This window comes from Anser anser (assembly GCF_964211835.1).
Source record: "Anser anser genome assembly, chromosome: 1".
NCBI classification, from domain to species: domain Eukaryota; kingdom Metazoa; phylum Chordata; class Aves; order Anseriformes; family Anatidae; genus Anser; species Anser anser.
In genome coordinates this window covers 117,508,469-117,532,508 of record NC_139720.1, presented here as the reverse complement: position 1 = coordinate 117,532,508, position 24,040 = coordinate 117,508,469, and the positions used below count along the sequence as shown (strand labels likewise).

Below are 24,040 nucleotides of genomic sequence, written 5' to 3'. Positions count from 1 at the left end.
GGTTAATGGGTTCTTTTTTTTTTTTTTTTTTTTCCCCCAGGGAATAAGTGCAGTGTTCAGCACAGCCAGAGGGCAGGGATGAGGCCAAATCCTTATCCTGCTGCTGACTGTCTCCTGCCCATCTCGTACCTCTTGTTTGCTCTTTTCAGATTGCCATTGGGCAATCTGGTTTCTATAGCGCCTCTATATAAGGAGGAGGACGGCATTTCTGTCTAGCTTGTAAACTCCTCTGGGCAGAGAGAGGGCCACCATGTAAAGGAACCAGCATAATGAGGCGTCCTGATCCCAGACCTCACAGCAGCTTCCAGCAGCAAAGTGCTAAGCACAACATCAAATCAGGTATTGAACTGAAAAGTCCCACAGCTTTATTTATTTTCCTGCTCTTCCATTGCCGTTCACGCTCTAATAGCAACAGTTAAACAAATCAGCAGTGCTCCTAATCAGGGGTGGCGTCTCAAAAATCGCCCACGGAAAAGCTTCCATAACACCCTCAAACCTTTTATCCGTGCTCTGCAGCCTCTGCACTGTGGCAGCTCTGATAGTCGGGTTGCAAGTTCTTCTGCTGAGCGTTTCCTCGCTTCCCTGCCACTCACCCTGCTCAGCTGACTGCCCCTCGTGCCTCACTAGTCAAATTTACCTTAACCCACAGCAACTGGGCAGTGCCCTGGCACCACTGATGGCAATTAGCACTGAACTGAGCGGCGTGGAGGAGTCAGCAGGTGGGAAGGACCCTCTCCACCTGGCACAGTCCCTCATCCACGTGTTCCTGATGCATGAAACGAAGCCGCAATCGGTTTTGTTTCACTCCACCCCATAGAGTATGGATGCAGAGATCTCACCCTTCTCTCAGCTGTGCCGTACTTACTTGGGCTGCAATAATTAAGGATCTTTGATAAGATCTACTTATATAACCGTGGTGATTAATGAGGTATAGACATGGAAGTAGATTAAGTGAGATTACCAGCTACTGCTCTAGTGTACACAACTCGCCTTCTCTGATTAACTTTTGATGCTACATCTTAAATTGATTCCCTTTCCTCGTGGTCGTGCCTTGTTTCAAGATGTGGTAAAATTGTTCAAAGTGCTTGCTGGCTGTAGGTTACTAATTATTAATAATTATTATTAATTAATTAATAATTAATAATTAATAATGAATTAATAATTACTGCACACATGTTGTTAGCAAAATTCCTTTAACCTGAAAAGCCAAGTCCGGTGTGCTGGCCTGGAGCTCCAGGTATCTTTAATCAACACAGAGTCTTGGGCACAGGCAACGGGAAGCTGCCATTGTCTACACCAAGCACACTCTAAGCTCTCAACCTTGGGCTGTGTTTCTTCATTTTAAACTCCTTATATATATATATATATATATATATATCTCCAAGCATTGTCCTCTTTTGCTTTACAACCATTTTTTCTTCTCATTTCCTCCTTGATCTGCCACTCCTAAAAAACTGGCTGCTTCCCTATCTCCTTATTTTTTTCTCACCTCTTTATATGGTTTATCACCTCTTTATGCTGGTTTGCCCAGCAAACCAGGAGAACAAATATGGGTGTCACCTTTTTCTCCTCACCAGGTGTTAGCTGGTATCTGGCGGTGACATTGGATTTAAGAAGGTAGAAAAGAACAGAAGAGGGTTTGTGGCAGCATTTAACCCTGTAGGTCAAGAGAAATTGGGGTGGGGAAGTAACTTGCAGTGAGCCACTAGCCTGAACAACCCCACTGCTGCGGAGTGTATGCTTAAAGACAGGGAACACATTCAAGCTGTCCTGAGTCCCGCAAATGTTCTCACTTCGATTTAGTAAAATAAAATGTGCAATAACAAATAGTTACTGCTTTGGATTCCTATTTTTCCTCCAGAGAAAAGTAAAAATCTCATCGTTCCTTCATGTTTCCTTTACTTTGCTGGCTCATGACTTCCCTTCCACCTTTCCAGCTGTGCTGACAACGTTAACCTCAAAGGGTCTTTTTCCCTCTCCCTCTCTTATATGCCCTAGTTTCTGCCCTAGTCCCCCTTCTTCTTTCTAAGTTTTGCCCTGTGTGCAAGACAAAGTCACTTCAGTTATGAGGGATTTGGCTGCTAGGAAGAAGCTTTCATCCTCATTGTGATGTGCCCACATAATGTGGCCTCCAGTGTCAGCAGGCTGTGTCCAAACTGCTGCCCTTCAGCAGGCAGATGCACTGCAGCAGATCTTTCATCCAACAAGAGCCTGGCAACACTGACACAAGGGGAAAATATCCCACTTTCAGATAATCAGTTGCAATACTGCGAGCAGATGAATGTAGATGAAATTCTGGCTCTTTGACATTGGGTTAATCACAAGCTCATTGGCATCTCATGAATTCACAAGCAAAAAGCTGTTTTGTTTCATTCCTCGCTTCAAGCTTAGACATAGAAGGAAGCATCGTGTGAAACGTCTGGCTGTTACTACTAAGCAGAGCACGGAGATCCCTCTCCCTGGCACACGGTGGGTATCTTGTAGGTGCAGCACCCCCCTGTGTGTGCATTTTGGTGCTGGTTCTGGTGCTGGCACGTACACGGCCAGGCTGAGAGCAGGAGGGAGCAGGGTGCAGAAAGAAGCAGAGGGTTATAAAGCTCTGGAGGGGATGGGCTCCGCTGTTCCCAGTGTAAGAGGCACCCTGGGTATGGAGGACTCCTAAGAAAATGAAGAGCAAGATGAGAGTGTGTTTACTTTTCAGTAGTGCAGTGTAGTCCTACTATTACTGTCTCACAAAACTGAAACATGATATTATTAGCCAAGCACCTGCACCCAGCCAACCACTACCAGCACAGCAGCACCTATTCCACACACCAAAGAACTCCGTGCAATCTTCTCTTTCAGCTTTTCATCCTAATGAGCTATTTCAGGCATGTACTTTTGCTGGAGGCATCATAAGATCTCTTGGTGGTCTGGTGGGAGGTGTCCCTGCCCACGGCAGTGGGGCTGGAACCAGGTGGTCTTTAAGGTCCCTTCCAACCCAACTCAGTCTGTGATACGACAATTCTGTGATTTCCAACATGGGAGTTTTGTTTTGTTTTCTAACAGCATCTCCGGGTCAAGTTACCTGCCTGTGAAACACAGATGTCAGTGGCAGCAGGCTTCAGCAGAGCATCGGACTCACAGAGTGTCTGAGTTAAAGCCACGCTCTGGAGCTTGGCTCCTGCTCTCGGCAGCACACTGTGCAGCACGAACTACAGAAAAGATAAACCTACAAATGAGTTCTTTTACAACGTAAGGGTCAGAACCTATTGCATTTCAAACAGTCCGAGCAGATTTTAATTCCCCGAGAAGAAATACACATTTCAACACATTTTAGCTGAAGGTTTTAACAAACACATTAGAGCAAAAATCAATGCAACTTCATTCAGCTTATCGCGTAAAGCATATACTCTGCAAACAAATGTCACAGGCTGCTTTTAGTGATGAATCAAAAACGCTAGGGACTTCTGCTTTGTTAGAGCTCATTGCAGGCCACTGTAGTTGCAGTTCCCCTGACGCCTTAGGCTAGGTCAAGCCTCTCCGCAGGTTTCCCCCCAGGAGGCTGAGCTGATCTAGCAGCTTGCTGCTGCTGAAAGCGGCTGTCCCACTCCTTCATCGCCCTCACTGCAAGCTACAGCTGCAGCAGTCCTGATCTTCCCTTGTGCTAGCTCTGGCACTTATTCCCCTACTCAGTGAGACAGTTCAGCTCACTACATGAGAAGGAAATTACTCTGCTATTTGCAAGGCTTTGTTTCTGCTGGTTTTGTGAGTTTATACTGCAGCGCTGAGCCTAAATAGGAGGCTGATGAACAGCAAGCAACTGTTGGGAAAAAAGTACATCCTCTAACAGGCAGACCTTAACGGGCACACACTGCAGTGTCGAGCCAAGCAACAGGACCTCTCCTCTGGTAGCAAGTAGCTCTGGCTGAAATCTTTTGCCACCTCTGTATAGAGCAGTGGGAGCAGGTGAGTGTTACATCCCAAGAGCACGTACACAAAGACCAAAGCAGGACACATAGTGGTGCCAAGGGGACTGTCCTTGTCCTGTGATGGCTGCAGTGGCTTCAAGTCAACTCAGACCGACTGAGGAATTCCAGGGGGTGTCACAGGGAAGCGAATGAACTCTCGTCACTGGGCATAACTCTTGTCCAGGTAGTGAACTGCTTCTAAAATTGCTGTTCTGTTTTTAAAGTAGATACATTTTAAACATCTTCTGGAGTCAGGCAGAGAAATAAAATTTGGCTTATTTTCTCAGAACTGGCCTCAGTGTTAAGTTTCCATTGTACTTCGTCAGAGCACAATGCAAGCACGTGTGTTTGTGAATAGCCCTATTGACCACAATGGGGCTATGAACATTATGCAAAAATAAAGCACATTTGCAAACATTTCAGAGAATTCCAAAATACCTAAGAGACAAATTCTGCTTGTAATAGACTGAGTGCTCAGTCTGTTTTCTGCATCACAACTACTCTTCCTTTAACACAGCCTCATTTGTAAGGCCTCACAGAAATTATGTTTATTGTTATAACTGTCAGTGGAAACTACTGTCAAACTACAAACACCAGCCATCGTGTTGCGCATCTACCAAAATGAATGTTAGTGTAACTTTACTATGGCATAAACTGAAAAGTAATTTGAGGGAGGGAGGTTCAAATGCATAAATCCTGCTCCTCTGCAGTGATTTTCATAATGCAACATGAACACTTTGCTGCAAACACTGATCAGGTTGTATCATATCTGTGTCTTCCACATTATTTTTCCATTGCAAAATTTTCAATTCAGTCAGCTCAAATTTGCAGTTTGGGCCCATAATTATGTGAAGCTTCCCAAAATGACAAGAAAGAATCTGATCCAATAGCAACCCTCCACTTTAAAGTAAAATTGCAGATGACACCAAGTTGGGGGGAAGTGTCGATACAGGAGGATAGGAAAGCCCTGCAGAGGGACCTAGACAGGCTGGGTCGATGGGCAGAGGTCAGTGGGATGAGGTTCAACATGGCTAAGTGCCGGGTCCTGCACTTTGGCCGCAACAACCCCATGCAGTGCTACAGGCTTGGGGGAGAGTGACTGGAAAGCTGTGCAGAGGAAAAGGATCTGGGGGTGCTGACTGATGCTTGCCTGAACGTGAGCTGGCAGTGTGCCCAGGTGGCCAAGAAGGCCAACAGCATCCTGGCTTGTGTCAGGAATAGTGTAGCCAGCAGGGCCAGGGAGGTGATCGTCCCCCTGTACTCTGCTCTGGTGAGGCTGCGCCTTGAGTACTGTGTTCAGTTTTGGGCCCCTCACTACAAGGACATCGAGGCCCCGGAGCATGTCCAGAGAAGGGCTACGAAGCTGGTGAAGGGCCTGGAGCACAAGTCCTGTGAGGAGCGGCTGAGGGAACTGGGGTTGTTGTGTCTGGAGAGGAGGAGGCTCAAGGGAGACCTTATTGCTCTCTACAGCTACCCGAAAGGAAATTGTGGGGAGCTGGGGGTCGGCCTCTTCTCACAGATAACTAGTGACAGGATTAGAGGGAATGGCCTCGAGTTGTGCCAGGGGAGGTTCAGGTTAGAAGTTAGGAGACATTTCTTCTCAGAAAGAGCAGTCAGGCATTGGGACGGGTTGCCCAGGGAGGTGGTGGTATCACTGTCCCTGGGGGTGTTCAAGGAAAGGTTGGACGTGGTGCTTAGGGACATGGTTTAGTGGGTGACATTGGTAGTAGAGGGATGGTTGGACCAGATGATCCTGGAGGTCTTTTCCAACCTTAATGATTCTATGAAAATGGCATTTTTATTTGCAGCTCATTCATTTTTGTTTAATCTCCTTCAGAACCTGCACCTTCCCACCTTCAATCAATCACTATTCCAGCCCTTGAGGATGTGATAACAAAGGTCTAACTCAGATTTCTTGTCTGCATCCTTTGTACTGATGCCTAACTGCAGAAAGACCCTTTAGCTTCTAAGCAGCACTGCTATCCTCTCTGTAATCATAGAAACTTTTTGTCAAGCCCCTTAATTATATGCTTCAGTATCCATCAGAGGCTTCACAGTTTCCTTGATCCCCTGGCTAATGAATGTTGTTAGTTTTTATGTAAATATGTTCTTTTTAGATCTCAAAACGTGATGGTAGCTCCAGAATTACCTCGTCAAACGAGAGCACTTTAGAATAGGGTACCACTCTGGCAAGTAATAGGACCGTCTTCTGCTTCAGGATTAGTGCCAAAATTGTATGGTTCTAATGTTTTTTGGTGCTTGTGCTTTTGATGTCTGACTTCAGTGTGTTTTTTTTTTCAGCCTGGTTTGTTAGCTTGTTCTCACAGTATGTGTCAAGAGATCACAGGTCTTCCTGACTGGACCTGAGAGTGACCACGTACTCTGAGTATGTGCAGAAGTGAGCGCCTGCTGCCCACAACCGTACCCTTAGAAGCAGCTGGGGCAAGAACTGGTGTTTCAATTGGGATGTTCACTGGATCTTTAGGGGGACGCTCAGGAGGCGCTACATCAGGCACACCTTGCGCTCTCCCCTTGCCCCTTCTAATGAAGTTGCTCTGCATTTAACTGCAGGGACATTGAAATTGCCTCACAGGCTCGTGTGTACGGCACCCTGCAGGGCGCCACAGCGATGACATTTGGGCACCCCACACCTCACTAACTCTGAGGGGAGGCACCATAATGGCGGCCGCGCGCGCACGCGCACCACCGGCACCGCGTGGCGCGAGCGGCACCCGCGCAGCCGGAGAGGCGGGGGGGGGGAAGGGAGAGGGCGCGCCAATGAAGGACCGGCGGCGGGACGCGCATGCGCACTGCCCCCCGCGGGGCGCGAGGGGAGGGGAGCGGGCGCCGCGGGGCCGCGCTTCCGTCGCGGCGGCTGTGACGCGTGCGGTGGGCGCCGGGCTGTCCGGCGGGCGGGCGGGCGGTGGGAGATGGCGGAGTACCTGGCCTCCATCTTCGGCACCGAGAAGGACAAGTGAGTGCCGCCCGACCCTCCCCGCGGGGCTGGGGGCGGCGGGAGGGAGGGAAGCGGGCGGCGGCTCCCCGAGCGGCGCCGTCCCTCAGGGGCGGGCCCCCGTTACCTCACGGACGGGCCCCGCTCCCCAGCCGCGGCCCCGCCGCCTCTCCCCGAGGCGGGCCCGGGCTCCCCCCCCCCACAATCCCCGGGGACGCGGTGAGGGGGGGAGAGGGGGCAGACGAGGCGGGCGCGCTCCCTCCCTCCCTCCTCCCCACCCCCCACCCCGGAGCGCGCGTGCGCGCGCCGCCACGCTGAGGGAGGGGGCGCGCTCCCGCTGCAGCCGCGCGCGCGCCCGGCGGCCCCGCCCATGCGCGTTGCAGCGCCGCTCCCCCCCCCCTTCCCTTCCCTTCCCTTCCCGTTCCCCTTCGCCTTCCTCCGCGCCTCGTGGCCGGCCCCGGCCCCGGCCCCTTTTGTTCCCCTCCCCGCCCGCCGCAAGGACGCCGGCCCCGCCGCTCGCCCGCCCCCGCCTGGGCGCCTCGGGTGGCTTCCGGCTGCCCGCAGGCTTCCCTCTCTCTCTTTCTCTCTCGCCCCGGTGCTTTGTGGTGCCGCGCGGCAGGCCCGGTCCGTTCAGCCCCGCGTGGGCCCTGTCGCCGTAGCGGCCTTCCTGGCGAAACGCGCGGCAGCTCGGCAGCGTTAGCCGTGTGTCGCTCGGCGTGGAAGTCCTGCGCCGGTCTCGCTTTGTGTCCAAAAGGCGAGCAGAACTCTCCACAAAGTGCTGGACTTCGAAGCCTTATTGGAAACCAGGCAATCGTTTGTCTTTGCAAAGGCTTTCAAGAGCACCAACTCCAAATATCAAAGCTTTATAGTTTTTGTTATTATTATTATTTCAGCATAATGTTCAGAAAAAACAGTAAGTATAGCGTAACGCTAAGAACGCATTTTCAAGAATGTGTTGAATAGTAAGCACATTACAATTCACGGTAGAGCCTTTTGCTAGAGATCAGATATGCTTTGCACATTCGTATTTATCCCCCCCACGGACTGAGGAAAGAACTGGTGGTATTAACTATGAACATGGGAGTAGTAATCTTTCTTCCAGGAGAATTCGCATATTTCACTTCACACATGTCTAGCCTGTAATAGTTCTCTTGCCCTCTGGAATTTTGCGTTCGGTTTTCCCAGTCAAGGTAACTACACTTTTAATGGCTCTTCCTTTCATCATTCCACACGAATTATACTAATATATGTGAGAGTTTTACCGGCATTCTTAAACCAGCATGGTTTTGAAGCTGTTGCTAGATAATCATTGATTGAAGAAAAGATACAATTACCTTGATGTAAAAATAAATGAATAAAGCTTTATTTCGAAATAATTAGTTGGTGGAAATGGCTTAGTTAGGGAATATACATGAGCAAAGTAACTTCTTCGTTTATCTAACATGTTTTCTCCTCTTACCTGAACTACTTCCAATATTATGTTGGCAGTGCTCCTTTAGAGTACCATTAATAGATAACTTTAAAGTGGTGGGTTTTTAAAACATGCAGAGGTACAACTGTATCATTTTTTAAAGTACATTTTTTTTGTCTGGACCTGGGGGTTGCGTGAACTAGGACGCAACTCTGTAGCTCACAGCGTAACTTTTCACTGTTTTTCACTTTATTTCCCATCCTGTCACACCATGAAACTGGCATAAAGACAAGAAGGGAGGATTGGAAGGGTAGAACAGCTGGGATCGCTTTTATCAGTTGTGGTGTTATTAATGTATTTGGGGTTTGAGTATTAGGTGAAATTTATTAGGTAACTTGCTGTAAATTAGGGGTAAAGAGGAATGATTATGAACAGATTTGCTATAATGCTTTCCTATTTTTGTCTACGTTACTTTTTCCACATCAAGATAAAGGCATTTGGGGCATGTGTTTTATAGGAAGTGCATATTAACGGCTTTCTTTTCCAGTGTGTAACTACTTTGGCTTTTTTACTTGCAGAGTCAACTGTTCATTTTATTTCAAAATTGGAGCTTGTCGTCATGGAGACAGATGTTCTCGGTTGCACAACAAACCAACATTTAGCCAGGTTTGTTTTCCTTTTGTTTTTCTTTTCTTTTTCTTTTTTTTTTCTTTGTGGAAGTATATTCTTACTTTAAAACATAGATTCTCAGATACAAGTGAATAATTACAGAGCTCCAGATTTAACTAGTTCACTTTTGGCCCCAGTTTATATGGGGTTTTGCTTTTTTGGGGGTATTCCATTTACTTCTCCCAGCATTTCTAATTATCTCCTGTCACCCTTAATGGCTGCAGGAAGCGATGCTGTTGTAAGCTTGCCTGTAGTAGAGACCAACCAGTGCTAACTTTCAGGTGAGTGTGCCTTCTCAGTGATGTTTAGGCACTTAAACCGTCCCAGATTTTTTTCATTATCACAAACAGTGGCAGCACGTTCCGCCCATCTCAGAGGTGTGAACTTAAGTCTTTTATGCATATAAGAGGAAAAAAAAATGATAATAAAAGTGACTTTTCTGTCATTACCTCTGCTCTCTGACCAGGCTCTTAAGTTTCAAGAGTAACTTACACGCTTCCTTTGAAAGTGAAAGAATTGTTTCTTGAAAGCAACTTGCCTGGTTGCTGAGGGTATACGCATCGGTTAACTTGACAGATTATTTACTTTTTTGCTATCTAAATATTACTAGAGACGAGAGATGTGACTGCACACGTACTTAAAAAATGGTGCAGTGGATGATAGGGATGCTGTTATTATTATGAGCTCTACAGTTTTCAGAAAACTTACCTGGAGAGCTGTATGCTTTGCCGTTTTCTATCACTGCTGATTGTCAAGGTATGCAGGTAAATAGATTTCTTTGGGACTGCTTTGTATTAGTAGCACTTGTAGATGTCATTGAATTATAAGTAGTTTTACTATAAGGGTAAAGTTAGTGGGGTCCTCTGGGCTGGTGTTGGTCTGGGGAGCACGAGGGAGGCAAGTAACATCTACAAGACTGGAGTTTAGAGCGATGGCGCTCATCGAGTTAAACCTCATACGTGTGTAAGTGGGCTGGGAGGGCTCTGGGTGGCCTGTCTGGGTTGCTGCTCTGTGGGCACCGCTGCTGGTACTTCATCCACAAAAACAGTTTTTCCACTTATGGGAACTCACTAATTTTTAATATAAATAATATTTATCAGAACATTGACCATTTTCCAAACTGCTCCGTGTTACTGACATACACGGACAGCATGCTGAAATGTGATAGGGTAGAGGCTTGAGTTTAAATCGTTAGCTGCTAGAAAATACTTTGAACTTGACAGCTTCCACAGTGGTTGTTTTAATGTTAAAAAGAAAAGCTACATCTTTGCACCCAGCTTTTTGTAAGAAACAACAGTTTCCACTGTCCCTGCTGTCTTTAGTTTTGCTGTAGAAACTGCAGATAGAAATACCACCTGAAGTGGGTCAGCGGGACGTGCTGGAATCACTACAGCGCTGTGCTTGGCTGCCTGGCTGTATTGTAACATCTGTGATGTACCTGGCAGTCGTGTAGGATCCATTACAGAAATCTTTATTTGTATGCCGATAGGTAATCAGCTGTGATAGAAAACAGAAGACCGAGTGTGTTATTAATGGGAAGTTACTGCCACCGCATTTTTATCTTCCCTTGCTATTGCTGGTGCAGCCCTTGTTGGAGGGCTGTGTTAGGAAAGGTCATGCAATCCAGAGTGATCAAATTACCACCAATCAGCAGAAACACTGTAACTATATGCATGCTTCTGGCTCTCTCCAATTGTAGGCTAAAACATAGTTATTTTAAACCTGGGCCATGGAAGCACAAAGCTTTGGTTGGTATGACCATAGCCATGATAAAAAAACAAGCGTGTGTGATACAAATGTGATATTACAGATTCTGTACATGTTAAGTGGGCAGCGTATGTAGGTATGACATTGCTGGTCCTTGTGATTTCTTTAAGCTCTGAGTTCTTAATGTGGCTACTAATATTAATGTGTAAGCTAAAATTATTTGGGGACTGCGATTCATACTAACTAACGTTGAGCTTGTATTTAAGTAATCAAATCTCAATTTTTGAGCTGCTTACAGTGATATGGACATTTGGATTTTTTTTGTAATATTAGTTTACTAACTTAAACATGGTTTGTTTTTTCAGACAACTTGATTTTAAGAAGAACGGTACAAATGTAAGGTTTCAAGTCTGCCTGGGCTAATTCTTCAAGTAAAAAGCAGAAGGGCTAAAAGGATATTGTCCTTATTTGAAGGATCGGAAACATGTGAACCTATGATGCTATTATATTATTTAAACAGAAATTCCACCAAGAAATTCCTGATGCACAAAACAAGACGTAGCTCATGCCTAAAAAACTTTGTTGTCTGGTGTAACATTTTAGACTCTGTGGCATTATGTATTGTATGCTGTGCACATAACACTATCTTTTTTTTTCCCCTAGACTTACAGTAATGAATCCGGTCTTGAAAATACGATAAAGCTAGGCATATCCGTAATACCACGTAGCTTGATGTTTTAGGTTACTGTGCCTCACAACTCCCGTTTTGAGGATAGCTGTTGAGACAAACGCAGCTCTTTCTTGGTGGTTAATTAAAACTGTTTTCATAATATGATGGTCTGGATGCAATTTTGGAAGATATTCTGCAAATTCAAAAGGAAGCCTTAAGAATAAAATATTACTTTTAGATGTTTGCAAACAAGTTGTCTCTTTGCAATTGTCTATTATATGCACAGCAGCCAGTAGAATTCCCCTTTTTATTTTTTTTCCCCGCAGACCATCTTGATTCAAAACATCTATCGTAACCCCCAAAACAGTGCACAGACGGCTGACGGCTCACACTGTAAGTCCCACAGTTGGAGAAATTTTTTTAAAGAATGGTGTTAAAGAGCCCACTCCTAATTATGAGAAAATAATGTTGGCTTCTGAGCTGCTGACATAAAGCTGTTGCAAACAGGACAAGTGATGGAACTCTTCTTGCGCATAAATCAAGAACTTGTCAAATGTGTGCAATTCAGAATGCAGAACATGATTTCAGAAATCGGACCAGGTGCAGTTTCTCTTTTGCACTGGAAAGAAAAATGTTTGCTTGGTAACACTGCATCCCTTTTAAAGGGTTCAACTGCAGGCATTTCTCAAATTCTTGATCTAACCAAAAAATAAAAAATAAAATAGGTATATTGGTGATGCACGGTAAGTTTCCCAAAACTATGGGTTTTCTTTCATCTTAACTTTTTTAGGAAAATGGAGATTTCATGTTATGCTCTGATATTGTATTACTTCTGTTCCTGGGGCTTTGCTACTGTAAAACCATTCAGGAAGACTAAATTCAAGCAAATAATTATGACTATAGTTTGAATGCTGCGTTTGGATGATATCTGTTACATATCTGCCTGAAGTCACGCAAACCCCTCCATTGTAGTATTGGTCAGTAAAATAACTTAAAAAGAATACAATACTGGAGTATCATGAGATCTCTATTACTTTACAGTGTTAGGCTGATTCAGAAAGGTCACCAGCTAAGTGAAAGTTCTCCTTCTTGGGAGAGAATAACCACCTCTTTTTCAGCACAGACTCGGCTAGAGCGACCCTAAAGGAAACCAGTTTCTTGTTAAAATTATTTTCTATAATATAAAGTTGTTGCGTTTTGTATTTCAGACCATTGCCCTCTTGAACATTTACCGTAACCCTCAAAACTCTTCCCAGTCTGCTGACGGTTTGCGCTGTAAGTTCATACAAGTTCCTTCACTGGTTCCCTGGGCTTGATTGTCAGAGCTCAGTGTCGACTTAAGCTGGTCTACCATATTAGTTTAACAGATCAAACTGACCACATTTCATTAAATGTGTCCAAAAAAAAAAAAAAGACCCAAACTTTTTTGTCCCACTCGCCTTCTTTCCTACTCTGAAAGCTATGAGGGGAATCTGAATACCATCTGTTAAATCGAAAGGAATTGAAATTGTATTTCCCCTGTAAAGCAGTCTCAATGCACTGCTTTTGTTCCCCCCTCCTTTCTCCCTGCCAGTTGCTTGCATCCTAGGAATGCTTTTCTGTATGTTTTATGCTATCCGTTCGGTTCCACTGACTAAAAGAGTGGGACAATGACATGTTGACTTCATCCAACAAATTTCCTGCTCTGTAACTTACGAGAACTTGAATTTGAAACTCTTCAGACTGCATGCAGAAATTTGTCCTAGGTTAATGCAGCTTTCATGTAGAGTCTACTTTGGAAGAATACGCTTTGACTGACAAACGCTTCCCTTTTGGATAGGTGCATGGTTAAAATTCCCTCCATGCTTTGAAAATTCAAATTCCAGAACCAAGTTGCATATTTATGTAGGAAAAAATATCTTTAAAATTTCTTCTAAGGAGGGGAAGCCATTTGGGTATGGTCATGAACTAATTTAATGACTCCTCATGAGGTAGGAATGGACAAAAGAGGAAACACCTACTCTAAGACTGGCAGAAGTTAAATGAACAAGATTGTTTATCTACAATTACTTATCTATTGTTGTGATTGAATCATCATATTAGAATAAAATTAAATTTTAAAAGCTCTAGTATCAAAAAAGGATCGGTGTTATATTTTAACTAATATTTCTTGTTGAAGTGAATATTGATTGTGTGGTAATAAAGCTTTGTTTGGCTATTCCTTTTCTGATTGTTGGATTATAGACTAGTTCAGATTAGTTACCAGCATTTAATTAGACGTGCTTGGTGAAATCAGCCACTACCTTAAAAGTCAACAGCGTGTCTTCTGCTTCTGAAAGTAATAATGGCCTGATTAAGTAACTCGTGCTTGTTTTATGTGACACAGTCAAGCTAGATGTGTAATGAGCTGTGTAAGTTTGTCTAGATGCCTAAACAGTTTTATTGGTTCGTAGGCCCTCTTGTTGCAGCTGCTTAGTAGTCAACGCTGGTTCGGTAAACCAAAAATATCCAGTTGGGTATTTCCACTGTCCCTAAATTCTCAGTGCGCTGGTAACTAATTTGTACAGTTACAGCAATTTGGTCTGTGGAGCTGTTTCGATTGTACAGCTGCAAGAGTCCTGACATGAACAGGTTCTCTAGTCTTCTAAATACTGGTATCCAACTTTAGTTTGCCTTGATGACTGGGCAGTTATTTAACAGAGCCTAAGTATACCTCGTGTGGTAGAGCTGGAGCTCTGTTATCAGTAGGTTTTCTGAAACTCCCAGCTACCTGTTTGCTGTTTTTTTTTTCCAATTTTTTTTGTCCCTACTTAAGTACTGCATGTATTTTAAATGAATAACTTGGGTAGCTGTTTAATGCGTTTTGTTGTTGCTTAACTGTCTTCCTTTCTATTGCCGTCATAGAGGATTAACCTTAGTTTTGAACAGTAATAGTTTTTCTGAGTATATTAAATAGCAGTTGGGCTGCTCAAGGTTCAGATACCGGTGGCCCTGGGATATGAACGTTTGTAAAGCCTGTGCATATGTATGCTTCCCACTTAGAAGGACCTTCATGTAGTCGTTAACTAACTGTTGCTTATGATCTCTTAATTTAACAATGGAATCAATCTCCTTACAAGCTTCTAGCACTTGTCCATTTGGTAAAAATCAATTATTCCCTGTCTGGCTCTTGGAGCCCTATCTGATATCTTAAAAATAATGAATAAATCCTTAGATATTAGTAAGCTGTTACAAGTGGTGTTGGCACCACCTTGGGAATATAGTTAAGTATTAACTGTCTAGAAGTACTGGTTTAATGTTTGGTATTTCCTTAATTTGCTGTATAACCATGACAAAGTGGTGGGGAAGAAGAAAGCTCTGAAAAGCAAACATGTTTCAAATCCAGAAACACTGTTAGCCCGAACTACATGACAAGCCTCCTGTAGCCTTCTTCAGGAGGCAGCTGGGTGGAAGAAAAATAATGGCAGTTCCAGAGTGTGGCTGGTTACTATTAGTGACTTTGAAGAAAAAATGTCATGTTCTTCCAAGTGGTACCGTTAGCCAAAAATGCCTGAGCTCAAAGCATCTGTTTTTTCATAGCAGCCCGAACTGAATAAACTTTGCTTTGTTGGCTCAGTTTCTTTCACATTCTGTGAAACTAAACCAGCAGTGTTTGTAATTTAAAGGCTAGAATATTTTTCTAGCATAAAATGCAGGGTTCATTTTAGAACTCCTCCGCTTGATCTTAATAAACCACTTAGCTGCTGAAGAGCTAATGCATTAGGCTTTAATGTATACAGCTTAATTTACCATAAAATGCTGTAGACTGACAGAAATAAATGAAACTCATTTTTTATTTCTTAATCCTCTGAAAAATCAGCCAAACTTATGTTGTTTCTTATAGCAGCAGGCAAGCAGCACTTATTTGTGAAATCCAGCTTGGAGCATGAAAATAATCTAACCTGACTATATGGCTGGCTTACCTTGCACTAAATTATTATTTTTTTGCAGGACTATAGAAAAACTAAGTGATACTCAAAAAAATTGCTTTATGTCGCAAAGCATTGTGGTACCCTTCTTTGAGACCACTGAGGAAACTCATTTTAGTAACTCTTCTGAGCAAATTCTTTAAATATAAATAAATAAAATAAAGAAATTCTGGGCTGTGTTACATTGCGAACTCCCAAATTCTGGTGTTATGTGCTGGAGATGGAGAGGTGGACTTGTTAAAATGCAATTCTACATATAGGAAGAGAAACACTAAATTGTGATCATACTTAGAAATACGCAGACAAAGCACTTGCCTTCTGTTTAGGTAAAACTGTTGGTAGATAGTGGGATTGGACATAAAATTGAAATGATATTTCAAAGCAATTCCTGTCCCCTTCCTCCCTTGAAATTTGTGGCATACAAGTTTGGTTCCGATTTAAAACTTGTTTTGGTTTGATCGTGTCAATATAATGTTTTGACATTAATACTTTGGGGGACTTAAAACTGTTCACACATACTTATTTTTTTAATATTCCTATTAGTTAGCGAAATGCTATATGGTGTCCTTTATGCTCCAGACGGCATCTCTAGATTATGTTTTGTAGTATAATCAGAATCTCTCCTTCCTTAACTATGGGCTCTAATCGATATGACTCTTGATTTTTACAGGTGCTGTGAGCGATGTTGAGATGCAGGAACATTATGATGAATTCTTTGAGGTATGTGAAAAAAGCAGTGTTCAAAGTGTATCAAAGTATTCTCAAATTTTTAGAAGCAAACAAGTTAGGTTCAGTATATATCAGAAGTAAATGGATTCAGAGAAAAGGACTTGTTTCCTTAGGTGTCTGTAAAAACTTTAAACTTTCAATACTAAGTATTTGCTGGTATAACCTACAGTTAGTTTGCCTTTACTGTGAGTAGTAGGCTTTGTTTAAAAATCATCAACCTAAGCCATGTAGCATTTGGTTTCTGTAATCCCCTTCTCTTCTGTAAATTCAAAAAATTCATAATTCTTTGTATAGAAATAAACCTAAGGAATACCATAGCCGCGAGACTTATATTCAGTATTTTCAGTGCATGTTCTGTGTTCCCTAAATACCGTATGCTTAATGTTTTCCATAGCTACTTATTGTATCCTGTTAGCGCTGTGCTTAGAGATGGACACAGAACAGGCCAAGCAAGTACCAATATTAAAATCAGAAATGTGAAGACTTTTTTTAAGAACAACTTTCTTTTGTACTTGTTATCAGTCAAATGTATTACCTCTGTATGTCAACTAATGTGCCCCAAAATTTTAATTTTCTTTTTTAATTGTTTGGTTTGTGTTCAGGAGGTCTTCACAGAAATGGAAGAAAAATACGGCGAGGTTGAAGAGATGAACGTTTGTGATAACCTTGGAGACCATCTAGTTGGAAACGTATACGTAAAGGTAGGATAAAAAGAAATGTTTATTATGTATTGAATAGTATTTACTGGTGCTGTAATCATGTAATTTTTGTGAAGGTTTTCAGGTTCTAAACTTCTCTCCAACTTCTCAATATAAATTGAAAAGTGAAAATAGTAGAATCAACACAGTCTCCACTGATGGACTGCTTAGTTTGCCAAGATTAATTTTGGGTCTTTCTTCCCATCATGCTGCTGTTAAAGCATTTCACTATGAGCAGGGGTTTATTTTCAACAGGTGTGTTCATTTTCAACAGGTACATTTATTTCTGACTTCCCAGTTAAACAAAACCTCTTGTAACCAGTTTACATTTGGCAGTAGCTAGCTGGTTTAAGGTCCAAACTGACCTTAAAGCAGGGTAGGGTGAGTGAGATTGAATATTTTTAGTGTACGTTCCCTTAACCGGAAAGTATTTTGAGGCCTAAAATTCTTGTCTGTGTAGGCTATAATAATTGGAAATAAAAGTTGCTTTTAAAATTTTGCAGATGGTGGACTCTGAAAAAGGATTTTGAATTTATCTTCATTCTAAAATGGGATCAAGTTTTTGAAGTCAATTTAAATGAATGAGCAGTTCTCGTGCTGATTTCTCTTAAATGCTTGAAAAAGTGCCATTACGTTTGGAGCATTGGCAATATAGGAGGGTACTCCAAAGCATTCGTCTTTGCTTAAAGTTGTACTAAGAAGACACAATGTTCTCATATTTTGTAATGCAAGCTGCAAAACTAAAAAGACCAAATAGAACATAACAAAGAACATACTATTGGTGTTGTAATTAGCTCCAAATCCTGTTCAGTGAAAAGCTAGCTTTTTTTACCTTTGATTTGATGGACTGTCCCAGGAGCTCTTAAGTAGCTTCTAGTTTGATTGCTAGCCTTAGGCCACAGATACCACGAAACTGATTTGACAGGAATCTTTGATCTACTTCTGTTGCTTCTCTGTAACATGAGAAAATGTTAATTTTGCCCTTAGTTTCGCCGTGAAGAAGATGCAGAAAAGGCTGTGATTGACCTGAACAATCGCTGGTTTAATGGACAGCCCATTCATGCTGAGCTTTCACCTGTGACCGACTTCAGAGAGGCCTGTTGCCGTCAATATGAAATGGGGTAAAAAGTGACTTCCTGTTGGCCTACCTGTGAAATGCCTGCACAGACAAGGTGGTTGCTTGGGTGTGGGTTTTATGTGTAGCTTAGGGTAGGAAGGAAAAAAAAAAGGCTTCAGGTAACATTATATCAATGTCCTCCTGTTACCAGGAGGACCTGCAGTCAGCATTTTGATGTTTGCTATCTTCTGCATTTTGATCTAGGAGCTAGTCAGTTTCAGTAAATGATTGTGATTTACTGTGCTTAATATGAGAGGTGATTAACTTTTAAATGGCTGGAGGTCTACTAGGTAGGGCTTAGGGCAAACTGATTTGGTGTAGAGCTGAGAATTTTAACTATCTCTTGTATTCTGTTTCAGGGAGTGTACACGAGGAGGTTTCTGCAACTTCATGCATTTGAAGCCCATTTCTCGAGAGTTGAGACGCGAGTTGTATGGGCGTCGTCGTAAAAAGTGAGTTTGCTTTTAAACACAAAATACATAAACTATCGATCAGTTGCTGAACATTTTGGAGACAAACCTTTAAACTTGAATCCTCTCTTGCTTTTTCTGGCTTATACCAGTGAAGGGCATCAAGTGACCAACTTAGAACAAAGGAATGAGTCTGTAAAACAGCTGAAGTTATGGTTCTATCGGGCATATCTGTGGATGAATTCAGGACCTGGTGTGTTTTTACTATTTCTCCTACTCTGATTTAAGAGTTAATGCCTGGCTTTTCTAGCCAATATTTGTTTCTGAGTAACAGGAGGTTAATATTAATAGCACCTTACATATTTATTAAGGCACCATGTAGAAAAGCTTATGCCACTGCTGTTACTGTGACATCTTTTTTATGGATGGCTCACTTTGAGCTGGATTGAAACTCCTTATTTTTTGGAATTTGTTTAGATTAAGCAAATAAAATTGTTGGGTTTGCTTTTAGGTAGAGCACAACTTTGCCTTTCAATCACAGAGGGAGCCTGGGATTATGAAAATGTTTTTTCATATGAATGTCTCTAATTGGCAGTATCTTAGAATCTGTGAGGACAAATTTAACTTCGGAAATTCAGATTAAATTGCTTAGGCACATGTATTCATGCCTAAATACTTTCCTGAAATACCACAATATAATACTGATTTAAGTATAAATGTAAGCTCTTAGGGTGCTTGAATGACTGGGGGGGAGAGAGACAAAATATGCTTATCTTAACATTTTGGTCACTCTTCAGAATCTGAATCTAGATCTCTGTGAGCTAGTAAGGTATTAGTGCATCAATCTTTTATTGCAAGAAAGATCAGACTTGCATGTTTGGCTTTGGAATATGATTGTTTTACCCATAGCCCAATTTCAGTCTGTGGTAAAACAAATACAATACTTGAGTCCTCCATGCAGTTTGGTCTTTATTGGCCCTGTTTAAATTCTTTATGAAGCTGAAAGTGTCACATGCTATCAGTAAAAGTTTGATATTTAAAAAAAAAGTTCTTGCATCAGTTGGGCTTTGCAGGTAGGTTGTATAGACTAAAATGGCCTGAAAACAATGCTACATGGAATGACATGCATCGAAGTTTCACGTAGAAAAAGGAAGGGTATACTGGAACTTCTGAAAAATAGGTTAATTTACCACTGAGCTTTAGAATTACTATTCAAGAGTTTTGTGTGTGTCTCCATGTTACAGTAAAGTTTGTCCCCATTTATACTCCCATCCCAAAACAGCTTGGTTTGGAACAGTATTTTGTAAACCTAGACTTGGAGCATTTGTTTCCATGATCTTTTTAGCTCTGCAGCTATTTATTTCTACAGCTATTGAAAATTGTAGTGTTTACTTGTTTTTTCTGTTACAGAATTGACTTTTCTAAAATGCTTAAAACCATTCAAAACACTTTTCTTTGGCGAGTGCTATATAACATATAAATCCATCAGAGTAGCTGTACTAGCAGTACATTCTGTCTGTGTGGTTTTAGCTTTCTTCCTGAATTTAAGTCATCAACCCTAGAGGCAGAGAAGATTATCTGCAAACATTGATGGCTTCTGGAAGTGGAGGGGGAAAACAAACAAACAAAAGAGAACTTAATGTTGAACTGCTAGTTAATGCAGTTGATTTAATAGAACTGGACTTGTAAGCAGCTGTAGGCTTACCCTGTGTGTAGTTAAGAGCTATTCATAACTGCGAGAGCAGGTGTCCCCTTTTCTTGCTGCTTCAATTAGCAGCTGCACAAAAGTGCATTTGGTTCCTCTGCATGCCTTTCCTTAAGTTTTGTACATCGATTACAATGGATGACTGGCAGTGAACAGTTGAGTCTTTTCAAAATGTGTGTTGCCTCCTCGGTGTTACATTTGTTCAGTACGGAAATACGTGGTTTCACAGTCTGAGTGCCAATTTACCAGTACTTGTAATCCCCTATTGTCTTTCTTCTCTGCCGTTACTTTCATCCTCAAATGTTCCACTGCATAGCGCTGCGAGTGAGTGACTGAACGTGGTGAAACAATAAAATGTTCAAACTTTCTTTGAAGGCATAGATCCAGGTCGAGGTCCCGTGAACGTCGGTCTAGATCCAGAGATCGTGGTCGTGGAGGTGGTGGTGGTGGAGGAGGAGGACGCGAACGTGATAGGAGGCGGTCAAGAGATCGTGAAAGATCCGGTCGATTCTGAGCCATGCCATTTTTACTGTATGTCTGCTAGAAAGTGTTGTAGTTTGACCAAACAAGTTCATAATGAGATTTTTTTTAAAGATGGGCTTCTGAATAAAAATTTGTAGTGATACAGTATTCTTTGTGTAACTTGTTTCTTGTGGGGGGAGTCTTTTTAACTGTCATTCCTCTATCTTGACAAATACCTGGATTAATACTATGCCTGAGGGAAAGGTGGTAAATGTATTGGAGGAGCGCCAGTTTTTTGGTTTTTTATTTTTATTTTTTATTTGGGTATGATTTGAACTGTTGATGAAAATGTGTGTGTATATAATATAAAATATTATATACATAGTAAAAAATAATATACTGCTTAAGAAACAGTTACATAAGTTTCCCTTTTCTGCTATGCTGTCTGCTTATTTAGGTTAGTTTAGGCACATTTAAAAGGAAGGCTGTGCGAAGTGCATTTATTTACCAAGTAGATATGCTTAGTTACAAAAATGTATGTTTGTTTGTTACCAGAAGTCTGTGCTCTGTCTATCAATGTGACTGTGGCATTTACAATAAATCCAGTTTCTTGGTGTAAAATCTAAAGCCTATTTTCTAAGCGCTCTGGAGTAGTTGAGTTGCTACTCCTGGCAGTGACAGAGTTGATAGTTCAGGGTTTTTTTTATGATTCTTGAGTAAATTACTTGTCTTGGCTAGAAAGTTACCTAGTGCAGCGTGTGTTGGGGGGGAAAAAACAACAACAAAATGTTTTTATTGCAGTGATTCCTAACAGGCCAAGTGTTTTTCTTTCTTAAAAACTCATGTTCCATGCAACAGGTTACATTGAAGCTATTGAAGGAAATACAAGGTCCTAAATATGGGGACCTAATTGCTTAACAGACTGAATTTTTTTCATTCTCTGTTTTCCTAGCTGTTTAACGAAAAGCATTTCACTAGTGTGCGAGATGATTGCAAACTATCATGCTAGTGGAAAATATTTTTTTCTAGCTTTATTTTTCATGAGGTCTGAAGTATGATAAAAGATAATGGACAGATGGCAGTTTCCTCAGAGAAAAAAAAAAGACTTCTTCCATTGAATTGCACAATAGCTATATATCATAGGCTGTGTATCCCTTAAGGAGTTAAAGCTGTAATTGAAATGTTGCTGAAACATCTCTAGAGACTGTTTGTACAATGGCTGACTTGCAGTTTAAATTCATTCATGTCTGCTTTTATTCAGTTTGTGACATTGCATGAAATTTTGGTCATATTTCTGCAAGGTACACTTTACATACATGAAACTACCTAATACAATATAGTTTTCCAATGTGAGAGAATTTACTAGTGCTTCTTTAACTCTCAGTCTAATAACTTGCTAAGTGATAGATCTTCTTGATTATTAAAAAAAAAAAAAAAAAAGGAATATAAAGGATATGGAAGTGTCCAAAGCAGCGTCTCTGTCGCCAAAATAAGTACAAAACCATTTTTCTCAAAGAAACTTGGAGTTGGCAAACCAAATGATAATGAAAAGTGGGCTTGTCTAAAAAATATATATATTTTACCTCTTGGAACTACATTCTTGCACCAATTCCATTTGAATTTATTTTCTTTGTACTGGATGGTTTAACCAAACAGATCGTGGAATTTTATTCTGCCAGTATCTTTTTAAAAGAAATTCATCTCTACATGAAGGTTGCTTCACTGTTTACATTTTGTTGCAAATACATAAATCAAATTATCATTTCTTTTTCACTGTAAGAAATTGAACAGTGCCTAGAATAGATGGCTGAACTGAAACCTGTGGTATTTTTGCTAGGTATTAGGAACTGAACGTTTCTAACTCAGTTCTTGTTTGCAGGATATTAATCCAATTCCATTTCTTCTTCAGTGAGATTTAGGATTATTAGTGAGCTAATTTAAATCTCAAGCTCAAAAAGGTGAGAAGAGCCATTGTTTTTTAACACAGTATCTAGTATAATGTCATTCCTATTTACAATTGCTCAAGAGCTTTTTTATATGGATTGTCAACAAAAGCTAATGTGCTCTTTAAACAAGTTAATTTAAATGTGTCCTTGTAATGGCTTTCATCCGTTTATCTAAACACTGCTAAATAGCAGGTGCTTTTTTGTGTGAACAAATAGCAGAAAACCAATTTCTAACCCCACCTTACTTTTTTTTATTAAGAAAGCAGTCTTGAATTCCACCAAATGCTTCCTTTTATGGTCTGATTGCTACCCAAAAATTCACCACATAACTGGAATATGTCAGAAAGGGCACTAAAAGCAAGAAAGCAATGGATTTTACCGAATACTCGAAGGGGAAAAAAAAATGCAACTTGTACATTGGTTGTTACCTGATAGTCTGGCTAGTGACAGCATTCAGCACATAAACCAAGCTCGTGACAAAGCTTTGGTTAGTACACAGCCTTACAGGTGAACCTACCAGTAAAATTCATCAAATTTCAAATTTTACACTGCACAAATTTGGTTAAACTAATGTGGTAGTCCAAATTGGATTGGTTTGCCAATACGAAGGTAGGAAATCATCCTACTTACTTACTCTGTTGTTGACCCCATTGTCTTAGAGTAAGATTTCCCCTCTGCCCAAAAGGTACCGATGTCATACAGGTATTTCATTGTTGGCTCTTCTGTTAAACAGTGGATCTTAATTTATGGAATTCCTTTACCTCAAATAAGTGACAGCATACAGTATTTTCTGAAGTCTGAGTCAATTAGGTTGAAACTGTTAATCCCAAATGGCTTCCTCTTATTTGTATTTGGCTCTTATTCTGTGAAAATGCTGCTTGTCCATGAATATGATGTATGTTGAGACTGTAAAACCAAATGGAGAAAATTTGTTCAAAATAAAGCCTTTTTTTATAAGAATCTGACAAAAATTATCCCTTTCCTTTAGATGGGATGCTGCTCTTTAAATGACTGATGAGGACATAGACTATAAGTTTCAAATTCTTAGCTGCTGGCTTGAGCTACTTTTTCAAGTGATTCTTTGACTTGTTTTTTAGGGCTGGTGGAGCATGTCTTTAATTCGAAACAAACAAAAATAACTATATCCTTGATAAGGTTGAAGTATCAAAAGAGTACAACTTGGAGTTGGTGGGTTGTTTTTTTTATTATTTATTTTGGGTTTTGTGCTTTGTTTTGCTTGCTTTTTAATTGTTAAGGGCTCTGGTTGAGTAATCCTGTAAGTTTCTATTGTGGTGGTCTACAGAGATTGAGAATGCTCATTTTTGACAGAAAACATGTTTAATTAATGAAATTAGTAACAGAGAGGACATAGTTTATTAAAGATGATTTTTTCTAATGTTGCATGGCTCAAGCTGCAAAACTTTGGCAATGGATAACAATCATTAACTCCCACTGTCTTACTTTTACAATTCCAGCTTAAGCTGAATATGACATCTTTAACATACTAGAACAGAAACCGCTTTCATAGCAGATGGGGGGAATGTTAATCACTTGGTTCTCCAAGCACTGGTAACTGCCAGTGGCTGCAGTATTTATGAGTGGTCTGAAAAAATGTCCTGTTCAGGAAAAGTCAGAGCTGAAAATAGGAGCCAAGTTGGTGTGCGCT

The 24,040-nt window shown here is 41.3% G+C and overlaps 1 protein-coding gene across 6 annotated transcripts; it reads left to right on the top strand.

The window, feature by feature from the left end:
• The first annotated feature begins 6,778 nt into the window (after positions 1-6,778).
• U2AF1 (U2 small nuclear RNA auxiliary factor 1) lies at positions 6,779-23,345 on the top strand. 6 transcript variants are annotated; one of them, XM_083838389.1, is made up of 8 exons: positions 6,779-6,924; positions 8,893-8,980; positions 12,569-12,635; positions 15,978-16,027; positions 16,639-16,737; positions 17,722-17,855; positions 18,211-18,303; positions 20,342-23,345. In XM_083838389.1, the coding sequence occupies exons 1-8, from the start codon at positions 6,881-6,883 to the stop codon at positions 20,478-20,480; spliced, it is 714 nt and encodes a 237-aa protein (XP_083694515.1). In that variant the 5' UTR covers positions 6,779-6,880; the 3' UTR covers positions 20,481-23,345. The 6 variants fall into 6 exon arrangements, with proteins under 6 accessions (XP_083694515.1, XP_083694516.1, XP_083694517.1 ...); XM_083838390.1 differs by lacking the exon at positions 12,569-12,635 and adding an exon at positions 11,687-11,753; XM_083838391.1 differs by lacking the exon at positions 20,342-23,345 and adding an exon at positions 18,414-20,325.
• Positions 23,346-24,040: the final 695 nt, after the last annotated feature.